The sequence below is a fragment of the Aspergillus clavatus genome, genomic scaffold (genome assembly GCF_000002715.2).
Source record: "Aspergillus clavatus NRRL 1 1099423829795 genomic scaffold, whole genome shotgun sequence".
NCBI lineage: Eukaryota > Fungi > Ascomycota > Eurotiomycetes > Eurotiales > Aspergillaceae > Aspergillus > Aspergillus clavatus.
Window position 1 is genome coordinate 350,825 of NW_001517104.1, and position 20,735 is coordinate 371,559.

Below are 20,735 nucleotides of genomic sequence, written 5' to 3' on the forward strand. Positions count from 1 at the left end.
ATCCAATAAATCTGCAGATTCTCTGATTTCTATCACAACTAGTCGACCTCTCAACTGAGGCTTAGCAAATTTTCATGCATCCTTCGCGCCCGCGACGGCATTAATTGGGTTCTACAGCACCCCTGTTTCTCGGCCCTATGCCGAATTCCCGATGGTGCGGTGGACAGAGACTAACATACAAAGCAATGCGGTTTTCCTGTTTGAGCTCAGAATCCCACATGGACCTGCTGTACTTCGTCTGTTTCCCTGTTCCTATTGATTCCCCTTCTAGTTCGAGATTGATTGACTCATACGTATGCCTTTTTGATCTCATATCACCTCCAGCCCGCCGGTCTTCACCCTGATCCTTGGCTCTAGCTCATTCTCTCTTCGAACCATCCGGATTTACATGCTTGCAGTATAGTTCACTCGAAAGTTTTTGGTTCACAATAACTGAGCCTCTGTCTGCACGGATGGGCACCGTTGATCAGTCAGTTTCGGCTGACAATATCGAGTCCATTCAGCCCTCTCGCATATCACACTGGCGGCTGATCTATGATCAAGGGGCGCTCACACAGGAGATCATTGATTATCCCTTTGCCGGATCAGGCACAGAGGAAGACCCGTACCTTGTCACATGGATTCCCAATGATCCTCGAAACCCTCTAGAATTTCGAATGTCCATGCGATGGCTCTACACAATAGTCATGGCATGGGCCACGTTGGCCGTCTCTTTGGTTTCCTCGGCGTATACCGGTGGTATCGAACAGATCATGGAAGATTTCCATGTCGGTTCAGAGGTGGCAACCCTGGGCGTGTCCCTCTTCGTGCTGGGGTTTGCGATCGGCCCCTTGTTCTTTGCGCCAATGAGTGAGCTCTGGGGGCGACAGCATCTCTTCATCATCAGCTACTGTGGCCTGACCATCTTCAACGCCGCTGGCGCCGGCGCGAAAAACATCGAGTCGCTTATCATCTTCCGGTTCCTCGCTGGCGCTTTTGGATCCTCCCCATTGACCAACGCAGGCGGTGTCATTGCAGATTTGTTCCCTGCAAGCCACCGCGGCCTGGCAATGAGTATCTTCGCAGCGGCTCCGTTCTTGGGGCCCGTTTTAGGGCCAGTGATTGGCGGCTTTTTGGGCTTGGGTGCGGGATGGCAGTGGGTGATGGGGTTTCTGGCCATCTTCTCCGGTGCACTCTGGATCATCGCCGGCCTGATCGTCCCAGAGACGTATGCACCTGTCCTCCTCCGCCGGAGGGCCGCCAGGCTGTCCGAGCTCACGGGACAAGTTTATAAGAGTAAGACTGAGGCTGAACAGGGAAAGAGGAACTTCAGCGACGCTCTCAAGACATCGCTCTCTCGCCCGTGGATCTTACTTTTCCAAGAACCGATTGTACTTTTGCTGTCGATCTATATGGCAATCATCTATGGAACGCTGTATATGTTGTTCGGCGCGTTCCCCATCGTGTATGCTGGCCAGCGCGGCTGGAATCAAGGCGTGTCGGGGTTGGCGTTCTTGGGGATCATGATTGGGATGATGATCGCCGTCACCTACAGCATCATCGATAACAAGCGATACATCAGAGTCCAGGAGGAGCATAATGGGTTTGCACCCCCAGAGGCACGGTTACCGCCCTGCCTGGTTGCTTCGATAGCTATTCCCATGGGACTCTTCTGGTTCGCGTGGACGAACTATCCCTCGATCCACTTCCTGGCCAGTATCTCCGCTGGGATACCGTTTGGCTTCGGCATGGTTCTTGTTTTCCTCAGTCTGATGAATTATATGATCGACACCTATACCATCTTTGCCGCCTCTGTCCTTGCTGCAAACTCTATCTTGCGGTCAGTCTTTGGTGCGGCCTTTCCCTTATTCGTGAAGTACATGTATAGTTCCTTAGGTTGGCTCCCATCGACTCCTCCCATCGTGAAGCAGAAGTTAACAAGAGATAGGTATTCATTGGGCTTCCTCCGTCCCCGCCTTTTTGGCATTGGCATGCGTCCCGTTCCCGTTCCTTTTCTATAAGTACGGCCATGCAGTTCGGACCAAATGCAAATATTCTGCGCAATCGGATGAGTTCATGCGGAAATTGATGGCACAGACCGTCAAGGATCCCCTGGAGGAGAAAGAGAAAACTTCGGGGGAGACGGCCCCCCCAAGTCAACCGACTTCAGACTCGACAAGTGCAGATTCACATATCGGCAGACTTTCGTTCGAATCGGTCAAAGGCAGCCGAAGACACTCCATCATTTCAGCCAGGTCTGCCCGGTCCCATCACTCTCAGATGGTGACTTCACAGACTGTGTATGACGCGAATCCTTACGATATTGACCGTGTCAACACACGGGAATCTTTCAAAAAATAGATTCTGGGGTCTGGAATAGGGCCTCTATATAGATTTTGAAACATAAAAAAATATCTCATCAACTCACCATCTACTTTATCTTCCTGCATGATGTTTTACTATGGTCTGGAAGGAGTGGAAACAGACTATTCCCGTTGTAGTAAAGGTCAAATGTGGATCACGTGGGCCCGTGGCCTAGCGCGTTTTGTCAGCTGTCGGCTATTCCTGATCCGGCAAGGCGCACGCCTACTCATGGATATGCTTCTATCTCTCAATTCTTCTCCAAGCATCGACTCCTTACTGCTAGTCACCGGGTGGTATAACCTACCATCCCTTGCAGACGGCATGGGTCAACCTCGTGGCAAGCGGAACATCGACCAAGTCGATCTCACTGTCGACGATGAGGCCACTACCCAACCAGGCAAAAGAGCAACGCGTCATACGCCTCGTAGCAGCACAACGACGCCTGCCCAGCGGTTGGGCGAGAGCACTGAATTCGTGCCCTTCAGCCAGACCTCAAACATCATCAATATAAGTGATGACGATGAGGAAGATGCCGAAGCCGAGAACTTGGTCCAGGGGAGTCAGGATGACACGGCGTACTATAGCTTCATGCACTACGGTAACCTGCCTACGAAGATCGTGGGCGTGAGGTATTACAACGGCTACGCGACCGTCGGCGAGCATGTGACTCTCGCGCGCCAGGCTGATAACCCGTATGACTCGAACGCGATCCGTGTGATGAATGTCATGGGGAACCAGATCGGCCATCTTCCTCGAGATGTAGCGGCTCGACTGGCTAAGTACATGGTAAGTAGTCTGATTTAAGACGGGCTGAGTGGGTTGATCTGAAACTCTGGCTGGCCGGTCTAACGTCACCTGTAACGTAGGATAATAGGTCGCTGTTCATCGAAGGCATGTTGACGGGGCAGATTGGGACATTCACATGCCCGGTTGTCCTCAAGTTGTATGGCACCAGTCATCCGGAAGAACGACAGCGACTGAAGCGCTCGATGCTCGACGATCGGCTCCCTCTCACCGAGTTCAATCGGCGGGAGACACAGGAGCGTAAGCTGCACGAGAAGATGGAGAGGGATGCCGCTAAGAGGGGCCTTGCGCTGGCGTCTGGCATTGGAATGAACGCGGCTTCTAATGATCTTTTCATTGCCGAGGGTCTCGGTATACCTCGCGAGAGACTGGAAGACATTATTGGCCAGAGCAGCACTTTTGATCCTCGGAATATCGGCCAGGTCGCGGAGAATTTTGGTCTCAATGAGACTGACCTGGTGAATATGCCGATGGCGGATACGCCCGCGTCGCTGTCGACTGAATTGCTCCCGTACCAGCGCCAGGGTTTGGCGTGGATGGTCGAGAAGGAATCTCCGAAGTTTCCCGCGTCTGGCTCTGAAGAGGTGGTCCAGCTTTGGAAGAGAGCTGGGAAAAAGTTCACCAATATTGCCACCAATTATTCCACAGCTATTGAACCCCCGCTGGCCAGTGGAGGTATCTTGGCTGATGATATGGGCTTGGGCAAGACAATCCAGATCATATCGTTGATTTTGGCCAATCCGCAACCCAGGACTTCGGGAGCCTCAAAGACCACACTGATTATCGCCCCTGTTGGGGTTATGAGCAACTGGAAAAACCAGATCAAAGATCATACCCACAAGGAGAATACTCCGAGCGTGCTTATCTACCACGGCCCTGGGAAGAAAGAGGCCGAAAAGCTCGATCAGTACGACGTAGTTATCACCAGCTATGGAGCTCTTGCAGTGGAGTATAAACCGAACACCAAAGCAACACCAAAGCGTGGATTGTTTGCTGTGCATTGGCGTCGTGTAGTTCTCGATGAAGGGCATACCATTCGAAACCCTAGGGCCAAGGGTGCCTTGGCAGCCTGCAGCCTTCGCGCAGATTCTCGCTGGACCCTGACTGGTACACCGATCGTGAACAGTTTGAAGGACCTTTACTCACAGATCCGCTTCTTGAGACTGTCGGGTGGCCTGGAAGATATGGCAGTCTTCAACAGTGTTCTCATTCGTCCTCTAACATACGAGGATCCCAAGGGTCGTCTGCTTCTCCAGGCATTGATGAGTACCATCTGCTTGCGGCGACGGAAAGACATGGAATTTGTGAACCTGCGTCTCCCAGCCCTTACGTCGCGTGTGCTGCGGATCAAATTTCACCCCCATGAACAGGAGAAATATGACATGTTCCAGTATGTATTTTCGTGGTCGCTTTGGTCGATGCGCTACTAATATTCTACAGACGGAAGCCAAAGGCATGCTCATGGACTTCAAGTCTCGCGAAAAGGGCGGCACCAGCTATTCCCATGTCCTCGAGGTTCTCCTCCGGATGCGACAAGTGTGCAATCATTGGGCGCTGTGCAAGCATCGCGTTGATGCGCTCACAGGCCTGCTAGAGAAGCACAAGGTCGTCCCTCTGACGCCGGAAAACATCAAAGCTCTCCAAGACATGCTGCAACTAAGGATCGAGAGCCAAGAGATGTGCCCTATCTGTCTAGACACACTGGAGCACCCCGTGATCACCGCCCGTGGCCATTCATACGACCGAGACTGCATCGAGCAAGTCATCGAGAGACAGCACAAATGTCCTCTCTGCCGGGCCGACATCAAAAACACAGCCACCCTAGTCGCCCCGGCCGCCGCACTAGGTGAAAGCGCCGACGACGACATCGTCGCGGACCCCAACAATCCCAGCAGCAAGATTGAGGCCCTCATCAAGATCCTGACCGCCCAGGGCCAAGCTCTAGGCACAAAAACCGTGGTCTTCAGCCAATGGACCTCCTTCCTCAATCTCGTTGAACCGCACCTACAGCGCCACCGCATCAGTTTCGTCCGCATCGACGGCAGCATGTCCTCAACGGCCCGCGACAGCTCCACATACAAATTCTCCAACGACCCGGGCTGCAAGGTCCTCCTCGCCAGTCTCAGCGTCTGCAGCGTCGGCCTCAATCTGGTCGCCGCCAACCAGGCCATCCTCGCCGATAGCTGGTGGGCCCCCACGATCGAGGATCAGGCCGTCGACCGCGTCTACCGCCTCGGCCAGAAACGCGAAACCACCGTCTGGCGCCTCGTCATGGAGAATACCATCGAGGACCGCGTCCTGGAGATCCAGGATACAAAGCGGAAGTTGATGCTCGCCGCGTTCCGCGAGACGAGCAAGAAGGTCGATGATCGGGCGACGAGGATCGCTGATCTGGAGAGACTCCTCGTCTGACCTTTTATTACCTTTCCTATCCGCTGTTCGGCGAGTCCTTTCGTACCCATCGCCACCTCGGAGTCTATTTCCCCTGTCTATCTTTTTTTCTCCTGTGTGAATATTGAATGGGCATCTAGGGATCTGCAAATCTAGATGAGGTTTTCCCTGCTGGCCAGGGAAAATGTGAATATCACAGAAATGGAAGAATTGAACAATCTCTCTTCGTCCATATCGATTCTTTTAAAGTAATTCAAGTACCAGCCGTTATTCATTCGTTAAGATATGGAGAAAATGATAAAATAAGATACACGAATAGCGCCTCGCCTGTGCCTGTGCCGTGCCTGTGCTAGAGAAAAGCCGCTCGAGGGAAAATAGACAGTTGAATGAGCAGGAGGGGATATGTACCACAATAGATCAATAGATACAAAGAGAAAGAAAAGAACGGGAAGTAAGACAGGTTGAGAAAGAAATAAGTTCGAGTAGAAAAAGATACGCCAGCCCACGAATGGAGGCATCGGAAATAGAAGATGGACATGCGTGATTGAGATATCATCAAACCAAATGCCAGCAGAAAGATTCAAGCCATGAGAAAGCAGCGCTGAGATTCATGGTTTACTGCGACCTGCAGGCACTTATGCTCTCCTGTGGTGATGCTGAGTCGGAGCCGCTCCCATCAACCTGCATGCTACCAGAAATGACACTTGGGCTCCTGCTTTCCATCCGGATTGGGGGGTTCGGAGGCTGATATTCAGGAGAAGATGCCGCTGTGGCCTGTTGTTGGGGTGGTTCACTTTGAGAGTGAGGCACATTCTGAGCATCATTAAGAGCGGGATTTGGAACTACCGTCGATGCCGCAGCCGGGGAAGATCCAGACCGCGGCAGAACAGGACCGTGATGTGCCGGAAGGGTTGAGCCGGGATTGGAAGGAGTGTAAGCATTACTAGGGGTAAACGGTACAATGCTATTGGGTTGCGCAGGAGCAGTGGAAGGTAGAGTCCCATGGAAGGGTGGATATCGAGCTTGTTGCGCGGCCCCGTAGCGAAACGGCATGGGCGGTTTAGCTGCCCAGCTTTGAGCCTGGGGCTGAGAGTACGTAGGAGCAGGAGGTGCCAGTCTCTCTGCTTGCCTCCTCTCTTCAAGCATCCGCAGGTACGCCTGTGGGTCGGTGCGTTTCAGGCGTTCATCATCAAGCTCCTGCTGTACATCCTTCCGCTCCTCTTCAGTCAGCTTATCGTTGTCTTCCTTCTGGAAGGTCTCTGTGAGGTTGATTTTTCGAATCGCCCGTTCGTCGCCATTATCTTCTTTGAGGATTTTGTCAAGCACATGTTTGTCCTTTCCGAGGAATTCAGAGACATCATGCTGCTTCACCGGTTTCGCGGGAAAGAGGTATTCATTAAGCTTTTTGGATGCCCAACGAACAGGATTCTTCTTATCCACAACTCGGAATGCAAGCTGTGTCTTGAAGACGGCCTTGTTATACATAATCTCCTCGAATGTGCCTCCAGAGATGAAGCGGTAGACATAGACAGGTTTTTGTTGACCCAGGCGATAGGCACGTCCCACGGCCTGTTCCTCCCAGACAGGACTGAATGAGAAATCAAAGATCACCACACGATTCGCACCAGGGATATTCAGGCCCAAGCCACCCGCGCGGGTCGAAATAAGGTATACCTGCTCTTCAGAGCCAGTGTTAAACCTCTTCGTAGACGCCTGTCGACTGAAGATCGGGGTCTTCCCATCTAGACGACAATAGCTCCGATTCGCAGCCTTGAGAATATGCTCAATGTAATTGAGGGTCGGGATTCTGTGGGAGAAGATTAGGACTTTATCCCCAGCATTGATAGATTCGGTAACAATTCTGTCAAGAAGCTGTGCTCGGTAAGACAGGTTCAAAGCTTTGATGTCGGGAACGGCCGCAAAAAGCTCCTCTTGCTCAGATACCAGCCTCTCTGAATCAGAAAGATCCAACTGCGTAATAGCCTCGTCACCAGGAATCATCTGTGCTTTTGACTTCTGAGACTCATTTGCTTTACTTAACAGCTTCTCCCTGAAGCAAGCTGGGTGGTTGCAACACAGCCCAAGGATCGCCATCCAGGACCAGAGCTTTGCAGTTCCAACTTCCGCCCTTCTCCCCTGAACCACAGATTTCACGTAAGAATCGTAGGCTGACTGCTGCAGCGGCGTCAAGGGAATAGTGATGACAAACTCAACCTTTGGTGGCAGGCTGCCCTCTAGCACGGTGATATCGGCACGATTGACCTTGGGGTCTAGGATCTCTTTCAGGACCTGAAGCTTTTTGAGCGACTTTCTCCTCTCGTAATATGTGCTATCCACATAAAGGCCGTCTTCAATAGGCTCAACGTAGTTTGCTTTGAAATCAAGAAATTCTCCAAGGTATCCTTCTGCAATCCAATTCACCATTGTATAGTAATCGACAAGGTTGTTCGCAAGGGGAGACCCAGTAAGGGCAATACGACTCTTGGAACGGAATTGCATCGCTGCGCGACATATACCTGAAGAAGGATTTTTCATCTTGTGAGCTTCATCGGCGACGATTATGTTTGGGCCCTCCAGAAGCCATTCTTTCACTTTGACATGTTCTTCGTCTTGCAGAGGCTTCGCCCTTTTTGACGTCTCGGCATTGAGGACCCATGTTCGAAAAATATCGTAGCTCATAATCAAAATTCCGCCTTCTTCATCCCAGTCGGACACCTCACGGAACCTCTCGGAGACCGTACTGGCAGCGGTGACCTTCCTCAGCGGCCCAATGCTCGATCCTTCGGGCGTCCACATGAGGAACTCCTCATACCAATTCTCAATCAAGGATGATGGACAAAGAATCAGCGTTTGCGATCGATGAAAGCATGTGGGTACCTGCTGGCTTATACTTGGATCATGTGAAGAAGCAGCCGCGGATATGGTTGTTAAGAGTGATATGACCTGCATTGTTTTACCCAAACCCATTGTGTGGGCAAGCAGACAACCCTGTTGTTTCTCATCATGTATCAACTCTCGCCACAGAAACTGAATACCATTCAATTGGTGAGGCTTGATGCGTCGACCAATATGGGAATCTAAGTAGATGATCGGCTCCCCGAAGCTCACGGCTTGCCGTGCAGGGTCAGTGTTACTCACACCCATACTTTCCATTTTGCGTTCTAGTCGCTTCCGTTCTTGTTCCTGTCGTGCGACACGGCGCTGTGCCCTCTCCTGCGTTCGTTTGGCATCCTGGCTTTCTTCCACCTTCTTCTTCCGCTTCTTATGAGGTGCATCGGGACGGCTCAACTGTTCGTCCTCTGAGTCGCCAAACTGGTTGCTTGACGTTGAAGGCTTATTCCCGCTCGGTTGTTTGCGCAGCTCTAATCCTTCACACAGTCTCAGGTTCTTGGAAAGCTCTCCGTGAAATTCCTCGATCCCATCGATTTCCTGACGAGTCTTTTGTATTTGCTTCTTAGAGATCCCTTGCATGGAAAGATGGACGCAATTCACCCATGATATGAAAAGTGCAGCTGTTCGCATGATCAATTGGCTCACGGCATGGTCGATGTCAGGTATTCTCTCCTCGCCTTTTTTGAGCACTTTGAGGGCCCTTTTGACAAGCTTTTTCAGACTCTCCAGTTCAAATGTGAGAATCTGTCTAGTCATGTTCTCGCGCTCCTCAATAGGAAGGCTAGCTATCAACTTTGCAAGTAGCCTACGGCGGTCTGTCCGTTCCTCAAGTAAGACCCAGGGATATGACAGCAAGGCCACAAAGTCATAATGATCGGGTAGATCCTTTGAATTTCCTTTGTATGCTGGTCTTGGCTCCCCAAGTTTGGGGTTGGATTGGTCGGCTTTCCATCGCGGAATTTCAACCACAACCTGTGAGCCCCGTGGTGGACCAGGGGAGGTTGAGGGAGTACGTTCGAGCTTAAGATCCAGCTCTTCTGAAGCGATCCGTCCTGGTCGTACTGGATTGAGCGGAGGGGTCTCAATTCGTAACTCATCTGCCGATGGCGACTCCATCGTTAAATCAATCACCTCTGAGTGGTTTGCACCCCTATGCTCTGCCAAAGGAGAAGGAGAACTGGTGGCCATAAAAGGCAGCCTTCGGGCCCTTGACTTGCGTCTAATCCCTGAAGGGCTGATGATATCATCGTCGCTTTCAGACGTTGAAGGTGTCGGTGTTTGCGTTCTATTACTGTTCTCAACAGATGCCATGAAGCCGTGTTCATCAAGCAATCTGTCATTGGTTTCGACGAGAATATTCTGCTCCTCTATGGTCCCAGCAATGTTCCCAACAGATGGAGCATGGCCAGTGAGATCCGAATCATCAATGAAATCATCAAGGGAGCCAGACGACATGCCCGATTCCGAGTGTAGCGACTCTTCATCTTGAAAACGAGCCTTCGGCTGGGGCAACGTCCTGTTCTTAAGAGGAGCAGCAACCTTTGCTGGGCATTTTTCTTGTTCCAGAACGGAGATGCGCCACTTGCGTTTTTGTATGTCAAGTACAGTTTGTTCCATGCTCTGGCACTGCGTTTGTAGCTCCGCCTGTGAGGTGTACTCGCTCCCACGGATAGCTTCAAGCACTTTGCCCAGTCGTCTTTCCAGAAGGTTGATGTCGCGAGTAATAGCTTTAATACTTTGATTAGTACACTTTGCCCGGCGAGTCATCTGCCAGAGCTTCCAAGCCTTAGTTTCTTCTTTAGGCAAGCCATTTCGGCGCCATTTGTCCACAAATTCGTTTATACAGTTCTCAATGACTGCATCAACTTCAGTGGAAGTTAATCTTCTTGGTTTGTGCTGTGTGAGTTCATCATGCTCATTGGTAATTTCTTGCCATGTTTCCTCATCAAACTCTCCTTCCGAGCCTGACTCACCATACACAGGACACAGGTCCTGATCGTCCTCCCCAGCAGGGTATTTCTGGAGAAGATAGGAGTAGGGATCAGAAGGATTGAGTGTCCGTGGCGACTTAGGATCAGTAGCACCTGCTTGATTCAGCTGTGGCCATTTTTTTATGTTCTCTTGTGTGACTGCAACAGTTCCATTCTTAGCTGTATACAGGGTGAAGAGATGCTTATCAGCCTCATTCGCCTTTGAGTAGTCATAAGGAAGAATAGCCAGCTGGCTGCCTCCTTCATCAGATTTCAACTCAATAGGCCTCTGTTTATAGTAGTAATTCAGGCACTTTTTCACAACGTGGCGCTGAGCAGTAGGGAATTTCGGGCCAAGCATTATGAATGATTGATCGTCCTCGTCAGTAGTGGGGGGGTAGAACAATTGAGAAAGAAGGACTCGTTCTGGCCCCATGTACCACTCCTTATCTTGCAAGGGGTTTAACGGGTTTAAAACAAGACTATCATTCTGTGGCCGAGGCAAGGAGCTGAGATCCAACTTTCGGCGCTTCTTTCCTTGCGCATCAACAAAAACATGCTCCTGAGCGCGGATACCTTCGCTTGTTTGGGGATGGTCTACATGTTTCTCTGTAGTCGGCCCAGTACCACCAGCATCCGGGGGAACGCTTTGAGGCATCTGACTGGAATCATCAACATTCTCGACAACATCACTGGAAATTGCGCGCGAGTCAGATCCTTTTCTTTGCAAAGGAAGTGCAGGCGAGTTAGGCGCGGGAAGATTTCGCCTGATGTCGTCTACTTCAGATGTGAAGAGCACAAAGTTCCGATGAACCGGTGATGAGATCTCTTGCTGAGTTCCAGGGATCATGGAAGCCAGAAGACTAGGAGAGAAAGGATACTGACGGTCACCAAGTTGGGGAGTAAGATCCGCTCGAGAACGTTGATATTTCTGTGAACGTCGTTGGAGATAGCGTATTGCCATGAGCATAGAACTACGATGACCAATGGCCTTGAGTCCAAGCTCTTCACGCAAGGTCTCCTTGTCAACATCATGCAAAAGCACCTCTCCTGTTATCAAATTCTCTCGAAGGGCGGCTTCAAACTGGGCAGGATTCGGCCGCGGAGCTTGGGTAGTTGACTGAGACCATGGTGTTTGGGGGTTATGGCACAGAAATGCAACCACCTCATTGACTGTCCAGTCGATAGGGTCACCATCGTCGGTTTCCATTACACCTAATCAAGCAGATACGGTCAATATGGTCTCATAGCATCACTGCTAGACGAAACATACAATAAGTCCATTAATGGACTAAGATAAATCTTGTCTCTAACCCCCTAGAAGTTCAAGCAGTATCGTGTTGCCGTAAAGCTAAAGAGAGTTGGAAAAAAAAAAAAAGTGAGAGAGAGCAGATGGAGGGAAGAGAAGAAGATCGTGGCGGAGTACACAGGTCAGAACTAAAAATTCTGCCGGTTAGTTAGGAGTATGAAGGACACGAGCAGAAGTTGATCAAGACGGCCTGTTGCGATAGAAAGATCGCGTGGATGGGCTGAGACGCGCAAGCACGAGACCCTGTATATTGCCAGAAACGGCAATGGCGATCGCTTATCGCAGATGAGCTCTTTCTGCCAGCATCAAAGGCGGTCCGGCGAGCGGAGATCAAGCTTATTCTGCTGGAGGTTGCTGATTAATCATTTATTTTCCGGAGCCCCTCCATCGCCGGCATTAATAATGTCACGATCGCATAAGAGAAAGTCGTTCGGACTTGGTCGAGGATTTCCAATTATCTCTGAAGAATCTGTTGACTTCTATTACACTACTTGGAATTTACTCTCTGCAGGATATCCTTCACTCCCACAATGGGGGACTCGGTTTATACTAGTTATCCTCCCCAATTGAACCCCGCACAGAGGGACTTTCTCGTGAAGACAATCAAGGATTGGGCTACGCAGAATGGCTTGGTGGTTCGGCCTTCGCCTATGTTCATACAAAAGGAATCGGATCCAAATGGGGCACTGGCGACGAATGCTCCAGTGACATTGTTCCCGAGTCCGTTCCCGAAGGCTTGCTTCGAAGAGGCCGAGGCATTGCAGACTGTATACAACAAGCTCTATGCCGCGATAACATGTAATGAGGAATGGCTGGGAAAGATTATGGAAGAGTAAGGATTCTGAGACTTAGTTTGAATGCAATGCTGCCTTTTGGAGTGTCTCACCCGTGAAATGTTCTGGACTAAAAGATCGCCTGGCCTGTAGTCTCATCGACGTTGACGACTTTATCTCTCGTCTGTGGAAGGTTCACCTCTCGGTTCAGAAGGAGGGTTATGCTCAGACATTATCACTTGGCCTGTATCGGTCCGACTACATGCCCCATTCTCCGGCAAACGCGACCTCTCCATCTCTGAAGCAAGTCGAGTTCAACACCATTTCGTCCTCATTTGGCGGCCTATCGTCTCTTGTGCGAAAGCTACACTCGGAGCTCCTTACTTCTCCGCCGGGCCATCCTATCTCGTATCCTCCCCATCCTTTATTTCAATCGAATATTCCTCCGGAGAACACTGCTGTCGAGACCTTATCGGCAGGACTGGCCGCAGCACACACTGCGTACGGACCCTCCAAATCCAGCCCAGCTCTTCCTACGTGTATCCTGTTTGTTGTCCAGGATAATGAGCGCAACATATTTGATCAGCTCGCCCTCTCAAAGCAACTCAGCACCGTTCATAAGATACCCGTATTTCGACTACTCAGCACCGAGGTCTTGGACCACACATCAATCCCTACTTCAGATTCTTCCCGGCCATTGATATACCGGCCCCCTCATTCGCCAGACACGCCATTTGAAGTGACTACAGTATATCTCCGGTGCTTCTATGCCCCGACTGATTATACCTCCGAGCGTGACTGGGAGGCACGGACACAGCTGGAGCGCTCAGCAGCGATTAAGTGTCCCACCGTGCTAAACCAGCTCGCTGGTTGCAAGATTGTACAGCAAGTACTTGCAGAGACCACGGGCCCCGATCACCTTGCAAACTTCTTGGCGGACACTGATCCAGCCACGGTCGCTCGATTGCGGGATACATTTGCACCCCAATATGACCTTTCTTCTAGCGGGCGTGGCAGAGAATTGGCCCTCAACCCCGAGACGGCATCAAACCACGTCCTCAAGCCGCAGCGCGAAGGAGGGGGCAACAATGTCTACAAGACCGCCATTCCCGAGTTCCTTCGATCAATTCCCGAAGATGAATGGAAGCGCTGGATCTTGATGGAACTGATTGCTCCGCCGGCTGAAGCTAAGAATGTGGCGTTGAGAAGTGACGGCGAAGTCCTGAGTGGTAATGTCATTGGGGAATTGGGCATTTATGGAACCATTCTCTGGGACCAGGCCAACGGAAAGATCTTGCAGAATGAGCAAGGCGGATGGTTGATGAGAACCAAGGCCAAGGATGTCAACGAGGGAGGCGTGGCCACTGGGTTCTCTAGTTTGGATAGCATTCTTCTTTTCTAGGTCTTCCTGCATGAGTGTGTCATTTAATCCTGCTTTTTTCGTGAAGACAACTTTCTAAATCACCAAACCCCATCATCAACTGTATCAGGGATGCAGGGGAAACCACCGAATCAGCTATACATTTCCAGGCCCTTGAATTCGTAACAAATCTACCATACAGGCTCAGTAACAGCACGACTATCATTTCAAGTAATCACTCTCCGTCTCGTCACCTCATGTAGTTCGACGATATCGGTAGTACCCAACTACCACGCATCGGCCTCCTCACCACCATCCTCACTAGTACTCTCACGAGCCCTCTTCCGCCGCCACGCCTCCGGCAACTCCTCCACAGGCAGAGACCCCCAACTCCCCAAACGAAGCTGCGCCGCCCTCTCCGACAGCTGCCAGAACAAGCTCATGGCATCCCCAATCCTCGGACCAGGCACGTGAGCCTCCCTTCCATCCAGAAACAAGTCAAGCGGGTAGTACACCGGCACACCATCCAGCAGGGCTCCAGCCCGCAGCCTGGTCGGAGCAGACACACCGCCGGGTCCCCGCCGATACTCGATGCGCATGGTGGTATTGTACTGGAGCTGGTCGGGCGACCAGCGCGCCACGCGCTCGACTTCGCGTCGGCCGATGGTGCTGCAGCGGGTTGTCCAGCAGGAGAGGCCGAGCGGGTGGCGGCATTCGCGCTCGCGGCGCATGCTGAGGGAGTTATCGTGCGGTCTTTCGTGGGGCGGGACGGGCATGCGCGCCTTGATGTCGCGGTATGTGAGGCGGGGGTCGGTGCGCATCCAGTACTCGAGGAGCCAGGCGACGGGCCGGATGGAGATGTAGCGGGGGAGGAAGGGGAAGTTGCGGAGCGGCTGGCCGTCGTGGTCTTTGATGACTTGGCCGTGTTCGGTTAGGTCTTGGAGCGGTGGGAGGTCGTCGGATGCGGGAGCTTCCAAGCGGAAGAGGATTGGGGGGAGGTTGCTCTCGGAGTATGTGGCATGGGGGGCGTTGATGCAGGTGTGGTAGGGGCCAGGGGGGGAGTTATCTGGTTGCTGTTAGTTCTGTCTTGTAGTGTGGTGAGACATTTGTTATACTGACGATGACAGGCAAAGTGTTGTGGAGCTGAGGGATAGCTGTTAGCTTCGTAACACAACAGTAACAAGAGGCATCTACCTACAAGAAGAGATACTACTGTTGCTTGATGACATCTTTCTGAGGCCCTCAATAGGATATACAAAGTTGATGATTCAGAGATAGATCTGAGCAGTAACCAAAGTGTTATAGAGCACCACAAGAGAAGAAGAAGATGATGATATTCTAGCGATTTATACCTGGATCTTTGGATCGGTTGTGAATGAACAAAAGTGAAATTGCTATATTTATCGATCATGGTGAACAGCTCTTGAGAAGTCTTGGGTGTTCATTACCTTTCACTGAGCATGACACATTGAATTGCTTAAGTGTATATTACTTGATCAGGGAGCATAAGAGAATGAGTCTCTAATCTCCCCAATATACCCATGTCGAACTGGGGGGGAAAATCACTAGCAGTGACACTGTGTATGTCCTGAACGATATGATATTACATCTCATGACATTGATCATCGAATTTAGACTCTGTTCAAAAAACATCTATGTTCATCAATTACCTTATTTTCTACTTGCATCCAATAGACTACAGCAGTCAGTGCTTGGAGTCTATACTCGAAATTGAGGACTCTTCACTGACATTAGAGCAGAGCTACTTATGGGAAGTCTGGAGTTCATGATGAATTCACTGCCTCTAGCTGGACAGGTACATGATAGGCTGTCAGATATCTATCTCTCTGTGAATGTAAAGCCTCACACTTAAAAAGCAAAGGATGCCAGAGATTCAATACCATGCGGCCGCTGTCCCAAAGAGGAAAGCCCGTGTCCATCTCATCACGTTATCTGCAAAACCCTTGCTTGGCAGACAACCTTATCTGAACAACAGCTGTCCATCTCGGTATCATGAACACAGGAAAGCAACATTTTTTTAAAACGGCCATTGAAACAAGGATATGAAGGGGGGAGAAAGCCCAAATCAGTAATGAACATGAGAAACAAAACAAGTCCAAGCTCAAGGCAATTGCAATTGCAAACCAGGAACAACCCTGAAAAGACAAACTTCCGTAAACAAATGACGAGAACATGAGAGACGCAACACAAAAGTTCATCAACAAACGGATCTGATGAGGGCAAAGAAAAAATCGAGACAAAGTTAGTTTGTGTTTGTTCAGATGAACCCGGGAACATGTGGCATTTCGAAAACAAATCGACGTTCAGTGCGATACTCGTCAAGAATCATTTTGTCAAGATTCCTGCGCCAGGCTTCACTCGATTCTGGTTTGTATCGAATGGGGAAGTTGATTGGCTCAAGCCCAAAAGAAGGGGGGCGGTGACTGATCGGATGTGGTGTGGTTTGGGGGGAGGCAACCCGGTCGGGGATTTCTTCAAGGTCAGAGGTACTAATGATATCCCCATTAGTGCATTCGAAATCGCAGAATGATCGAGACTTCTTGAACGGGGAGCGGCGTTTGACCTTCAGTGCGGAGGTCGTTCTGAGCGCCTCAGAAGTCTGTTCGGGTAGATCAAAGGCTTCTTCGTCAGACGAAGCCAAGTCAGGCTCATTTTGACATAGAACCGGGAAGTTGGCAGTCGTGGAGAGATATTCATCCGTGAAAAAGTCCATGGAAGGCGAAGAAGGTTCTCTCGAAGAAGTAAGCGAGGCCTCTCGTGGAGTAAGAGGGGGTCTGGCTGCAACAAGATCATTGAAAGAGAGGTTATCATCCTCGTCCAAGAAGCCTGATTGGGATGTGGGTTGGGTGGAAAGGGCATCCTCAGAGGACTCGTCACTAACAGATGCATCGTCCATGGGTACGTCTTCCTCACGCTCAGGGGCTTCCTCTATAGCTGGTTGCGCTACGAGCCCGTGGTGGCCTCGCTTTCCAGTGCGCCAATCGTCGGGGAGGGGAATGCGGCCGCCAGCTTCGCCGAGTTCGGGATGGATGAGACCGGGAGTTAATCCTCGAGTCGAGTTGCCAGCCGGGTCAATCCCGTTGGCCTTCATCTTGGCAACAAGGATTTCCTCCAGATGGAGGCTGGCTTTGTTCCCAGATCCCCAAGCAATGAGATTGAAATCCTTTCGGAACCTGACGTTCCGCTGCTGAAGAGCGTTCGTTTTGATACCGAACCCCTTCGTCATGCGATCCGTGATATCATGGAGCTGGATTCGTCGATCAAGACGCATCCAAGCTTCCACACGAAATTCCTCAACATCGGAAGAGATACGATCAGGTAGAACCGCGAAATCTTTCATAGACTTGCCGTTGATCTTTCTAGCTCTGGGCGGCTTCTCCGTACCCTTTCGCTCGTTTTCCTCCGTTGGTTTGAGCTGGTACAGAATATCTGGGAGATTATTCCAGGACCAGTCCTTCTGATCAGCTTTATAGCTCGTATAGTTATGTGGATTTTGCGCCCTGGCGACCCCCTTCTCTGTAGGCTTGGCTACTCCGATGTTAGGTCCAGCTTCGAAATTCAGCTAAGCATTGCTTCACCTCTGCTGTCCTTCACTTGTCTGGAATACTTTGAGTGCTTGGATCTCTTGTGACTTTTGTGACCCTTCAAAGCCTTGGAAGACTTTGCCAGGCTCTTCTTGTTCGCCATTCTAGTCTCTGAGCTAGTGTCAACCATGCAACATAAGAAACCGCCAGCTGCTTCTTACCTCGCGACGGATGGCGGTTCTTTTGCAGTCTGTACGTTGAGCTTTGTGAGAGAAAGATGTATTGGAGCAAACCAACTTCTGAGATGAACGAAAAAGAAGTATCGACACAGAAAGAAAAAGGAAAGAAGAGCGGTCTGCTAGAAGAGGAAGCGAAGAAACAATTCCGAGACTCCATATTGAATATCCACTGCATGACTATTCTTCCCCAGCTTCTCAATAATCCGGAGGTTGGTATAGTCGAGCTGGTCCAGCAAAGGTTGGGTGTGTTCTCGCGATAGAACCGGTCAGTGAGGGAATATTCCCTCAATCTGCCCACGCCAGCATCTGTCTCCCTCGCCTCCTCTGCCAGCACCTCGAGATAGCGATTCCACACGCAAACCTCAATCTCTCTCTATGAAAATAAATCCTCAGTGACCGCTAAATTTCGCTCTTGAATTTGATACCAAAGTCGCCCATGCTCCTCTCTCTTGTGATGTCGCCGCCGCTACGTACTGCTGAAGCCTCAACGACACGCGCATCTGGCAGGTCCTCACTGACAGCCTCGGATCCACCCAGCGCCAGCGCTGCAGGTACACCACGAGGAGGCTGGAAACGTTTCTTCTAACACAGCTTAGAACAACGCCATCCATGCGACGATCTCTATTGGTTGTGCTTAGCCCACTAACGCTGTGTTGCGACAATAGAGTAGGCTTTTGTAAGGCGAGATGAGACGTCCTTTATGGGTCTATTGTTCGCTCGGCTGATCATATTGTTGGCTGTGAAGATCCCATTCAGGGCTCCCAACGGTGAATAGGTTCGCTTGCTCGTTCGAAGACAGGTTCAAGGCGTTGGACTGGTAGATCTGCATCGAAAACTGCTCATCGTGTGGGCCTCTATTGTGGGTTGAGGTAGAATAGATGCCGAGGAGGCTGAATAGGTTTTGCAGTGTCTTCTTGGAGGGACCTAGTAAGTCATTCTGTGAGCGGAAGAGGCACGATGAATAAGAGTCGGTTGGCCCCATTTGTAGCGGTTACTGTCACTCTTGCATGACCCTGGGAAGGTGCGCGTGACTCGCATACGAAATACAAGTAAGACAAAGTGATTGTCCTTTTCCGAGGATCGGATTTGATAAATTGATCAACTCAATCAAAACCTGCATGCTACTCTGGTATCTGAGAAGTAAAGCTTGTAGTTGCCCACATGCATAAATCATGTCCCAGAGGTCCGCTCGACAGTGACCCAAGTACTCAAGACAAAAACAAATTGAAGAAAAATCAACCCCACAGTATCCCAATTGTCCATCCCTCGTATAGAAGACTTGCCTTCGGAAAGCAAGACAGCAGAAGCCTTCGAGTCATCAAGAGGACCATGGCGTGCCCTGATCAACATCCTAAATGACAGTCTCCCAAAAGACATTACCGCACTTCAGACCCTTACCCGTCTCTGGGGAAACAATACGTCTGCGTTTCGGGCTATCCTCTCCGTGCACCAACTGAGTATCCGTCTGCTCGTCGTTCTTGCGCTTGTGACTATTTTCAGTGTCCGCCGAGATCTCAATGCTCGCTTCAACGTTATGGCTTCGCTTGTAGTTGGATTTGAGAATGCCGAATTCATCGATATCAGATTCCTCAGTATGTGCGCGCTGCAAATTGGTATCATCGTAAATGTTGCTGTAACCGCGCAGAAGCCAAACCTCGTAGGACATTTGGCTCTTTTCAAGATATGTCTCCAAGGCCATACTGCATGTAGCATTGTCATTCTCATTACCATCAACTTCATCCTCGATAGTAGTAAGCATTTCTCCGCAGGTGGTTAAGTCCTCTGGGTCTGGGTATTGGAAGTCCGCAGCGAAAGAGTCCCAAGGATCTCCTGTAGAAAATGTAGTGGTACTACTCGAAGTCGAGGCAGTTATTAGAAATTTGAAAAGTATAAAGTAGATAAAAGGTATTACCTGTCCACTGAAGTACCATACTGCCCACCACACTGTCCTTGCTCAAGACAACCGCAGTGGCCGTGACTCTTGCAGAATATACTCCGCTCACAGCTCGTAATAGAAGCAAGAACTTTCTGGGGAGTTGGGATACGCCCTCCGGCTTCTCCCATGGAAGGATTAAGCTGACCAGGCGTCAAGCCTCTGGTGGAGTTGTTCTCGGGGTCAATCCCCGCATCCTTGAGCATTCGGTCAAGAGTCCAGATAGACTTCTGCGACCCCCAATTGGCGACATGAAAGATGCTTCGAAAATTCTCTCTGCGGAGCTCAATCTCATCAGCAGTCAGTCTGTATTTGGGATTCACACGGTCGATGATATCTTGCTCCGTGATGCGGCGGTCCATACGCATCCAAGCCTCCAGCCTCCACCCTTCAACTTTTGAAGATATTTGGCAAGGAAGGACCGAGAAATCATTGGTTTCCTTCCCAAAGATTCTGTCGCTGGCTTTCGGGACACGATGCCTCGATTTGCGGTAATCGTGCCTGGGTCTCAGAACGTAGAGGATATCTGGTAGGTTTTCTAGGCTCCAGGCTCTCTGGTCACCATGAGGAGCAGTTTGATTGTCTGTCTCTGCTGGGCCATGTGTTATGAGGAAGTCGGTCATACTTTTGCCCTCTAAGCTCTGTTGTGAATGGGGCGTGCCAAGGGCTTCACGCTCGTCGACATCAGGCTGGGAAGTAGAAGGACGAGACGGGCTGAAAGCGTTGGAATAGGAATTCGATACAAGCTGTGCGATTGATATTGGAGAAGGGGTAGGAGTCCTAGGCTCAGAAATAGGTCCATCTCGTGCAAAGGACAGGGATGAGTCTAGGGCAGGCACACCCTGAGCAATCGAGATAGAAGACAATCCCACGTTCCGACGAGTGCGAGAGTTCGGCGGGTTGTTAGGGTCACTGGGGAGTCCAGCGCTCAAGCTCGAGTGTGAGATGGGAATTCCTTTGAGTAGAGGTGATGGGGGCAACCCGACTCTTGCATGAGAACTCGTATCTGCAACATCTCGACGACTAGAGAGAGAAGATAGACGGACCCTTGGGGATGAGGACTGAGAGCTTAGAGGCGGGAGGTGAACAAGTTGCGGCACAGGTAGAGTGTAATGGCTTTTATGCTACAGAAGAATAATCAGTATCCTCTTGATACCACAAATATTAGAAAACTTG

General features: G+C 50.6%; 5 protein-coding genes across 5 annotated transcripts; 3 read left to right on the top strand and 2 right to left on the bottom strand.

Annotated features, from left to right (window-relative positions):
- Positions 1-218: 218 nt before the first annotated feature.
- On the top strand, positions 219-2,340 carry ACLA_009910 (MFS transporter; the record flags this gene model as incomplete). Its single annotated transcript, XM_001273993.1, has 3 exons — positions 219-293; positions 399-1,875; positions 1,928-2,340. The coding sequence occupies 3 exons, from the start codon at positions 219-221 to the stop codon at positions 2,338-2,340; spliced, it is 1,965 nt and encodes a 654-aa protein (XP_001273994.1).
- A 231-nt stretch (positions 2,341-2,571) lies between these two features.
- ACLA_009920 (DEAD/DEAH box helicase) lies at positions 2,572-5,559 on the top strand (the record flags this gene model as incomplete). The annotated part of the gene is made up of 3 exons (XM_001273994.1): positions 2,572-3,129; positions 3,210-4,541; positions 4,588-5,559. 3 exons carry the CDS (start codon positions 2,572-2,574, stop codon positions 5,557-5,559), a joined length of 2,862 nt encoding a protein of 953 aa, XP_001273995.1.
- A 594-nt stretch (positions 5,560-6,153) lies between these two features.
- Positions 6,154-11,610, bottom strand: ACLA_009930 (putative SNF2 family helicase/ATPase; the record flags this gene model as incomplete). Its single annotated transcript, XM_001273995.1, has 1 exon — positions 6,154-11,610. One exon carries the CDS (start codon positions 11,608-11,610, stop codon positions 6,154-6,156), a length of 5,457 nt encoding a protein of 1,818 aa, XP_001273996.1.
- A 629-nt stretch (positions 11,611-12,239) lies between these two features.
- Positions 12,240-13,884, top strand: ACLA_009940 (glutathione synthase; the record flags this gene model as incomplete). Its single annotated transcript, XM_001273996.1, has 2 exons — positions 12,240-12,541; positions 12,636-13,884. The coding sequence occupies 2 exons, from the start codon at positions 12,240-12,242 to the stop codon at positions 13,882-13,884; spliced, it is 1,551 nt and encodes a 516-aa protein (XP_001273997.1).
- Positions 13,885-14,129: 245 nt separating this feature from the next.
- On the bottom strand, positions 14,130-20,182 carry ACLA_009950 (uncharacterized protein; the record flags this gene model as incomplete). Its single annotated transcript, XM_001273997.1, has 4 exons — positions 14,130-14,908; positions 16,354-17,292; positions 19,025-19,456; positions 19,708-20,182. 4 exons carry the CDS (start codon positions 20,180-20,182, stop codon positions 14,130-14,132), a joined length of 2,625 nt encoding a protein of 874 aa, XP_001273998.1.
- Positions 20,183-20,735: the final 553 nt, after the last annotated feature.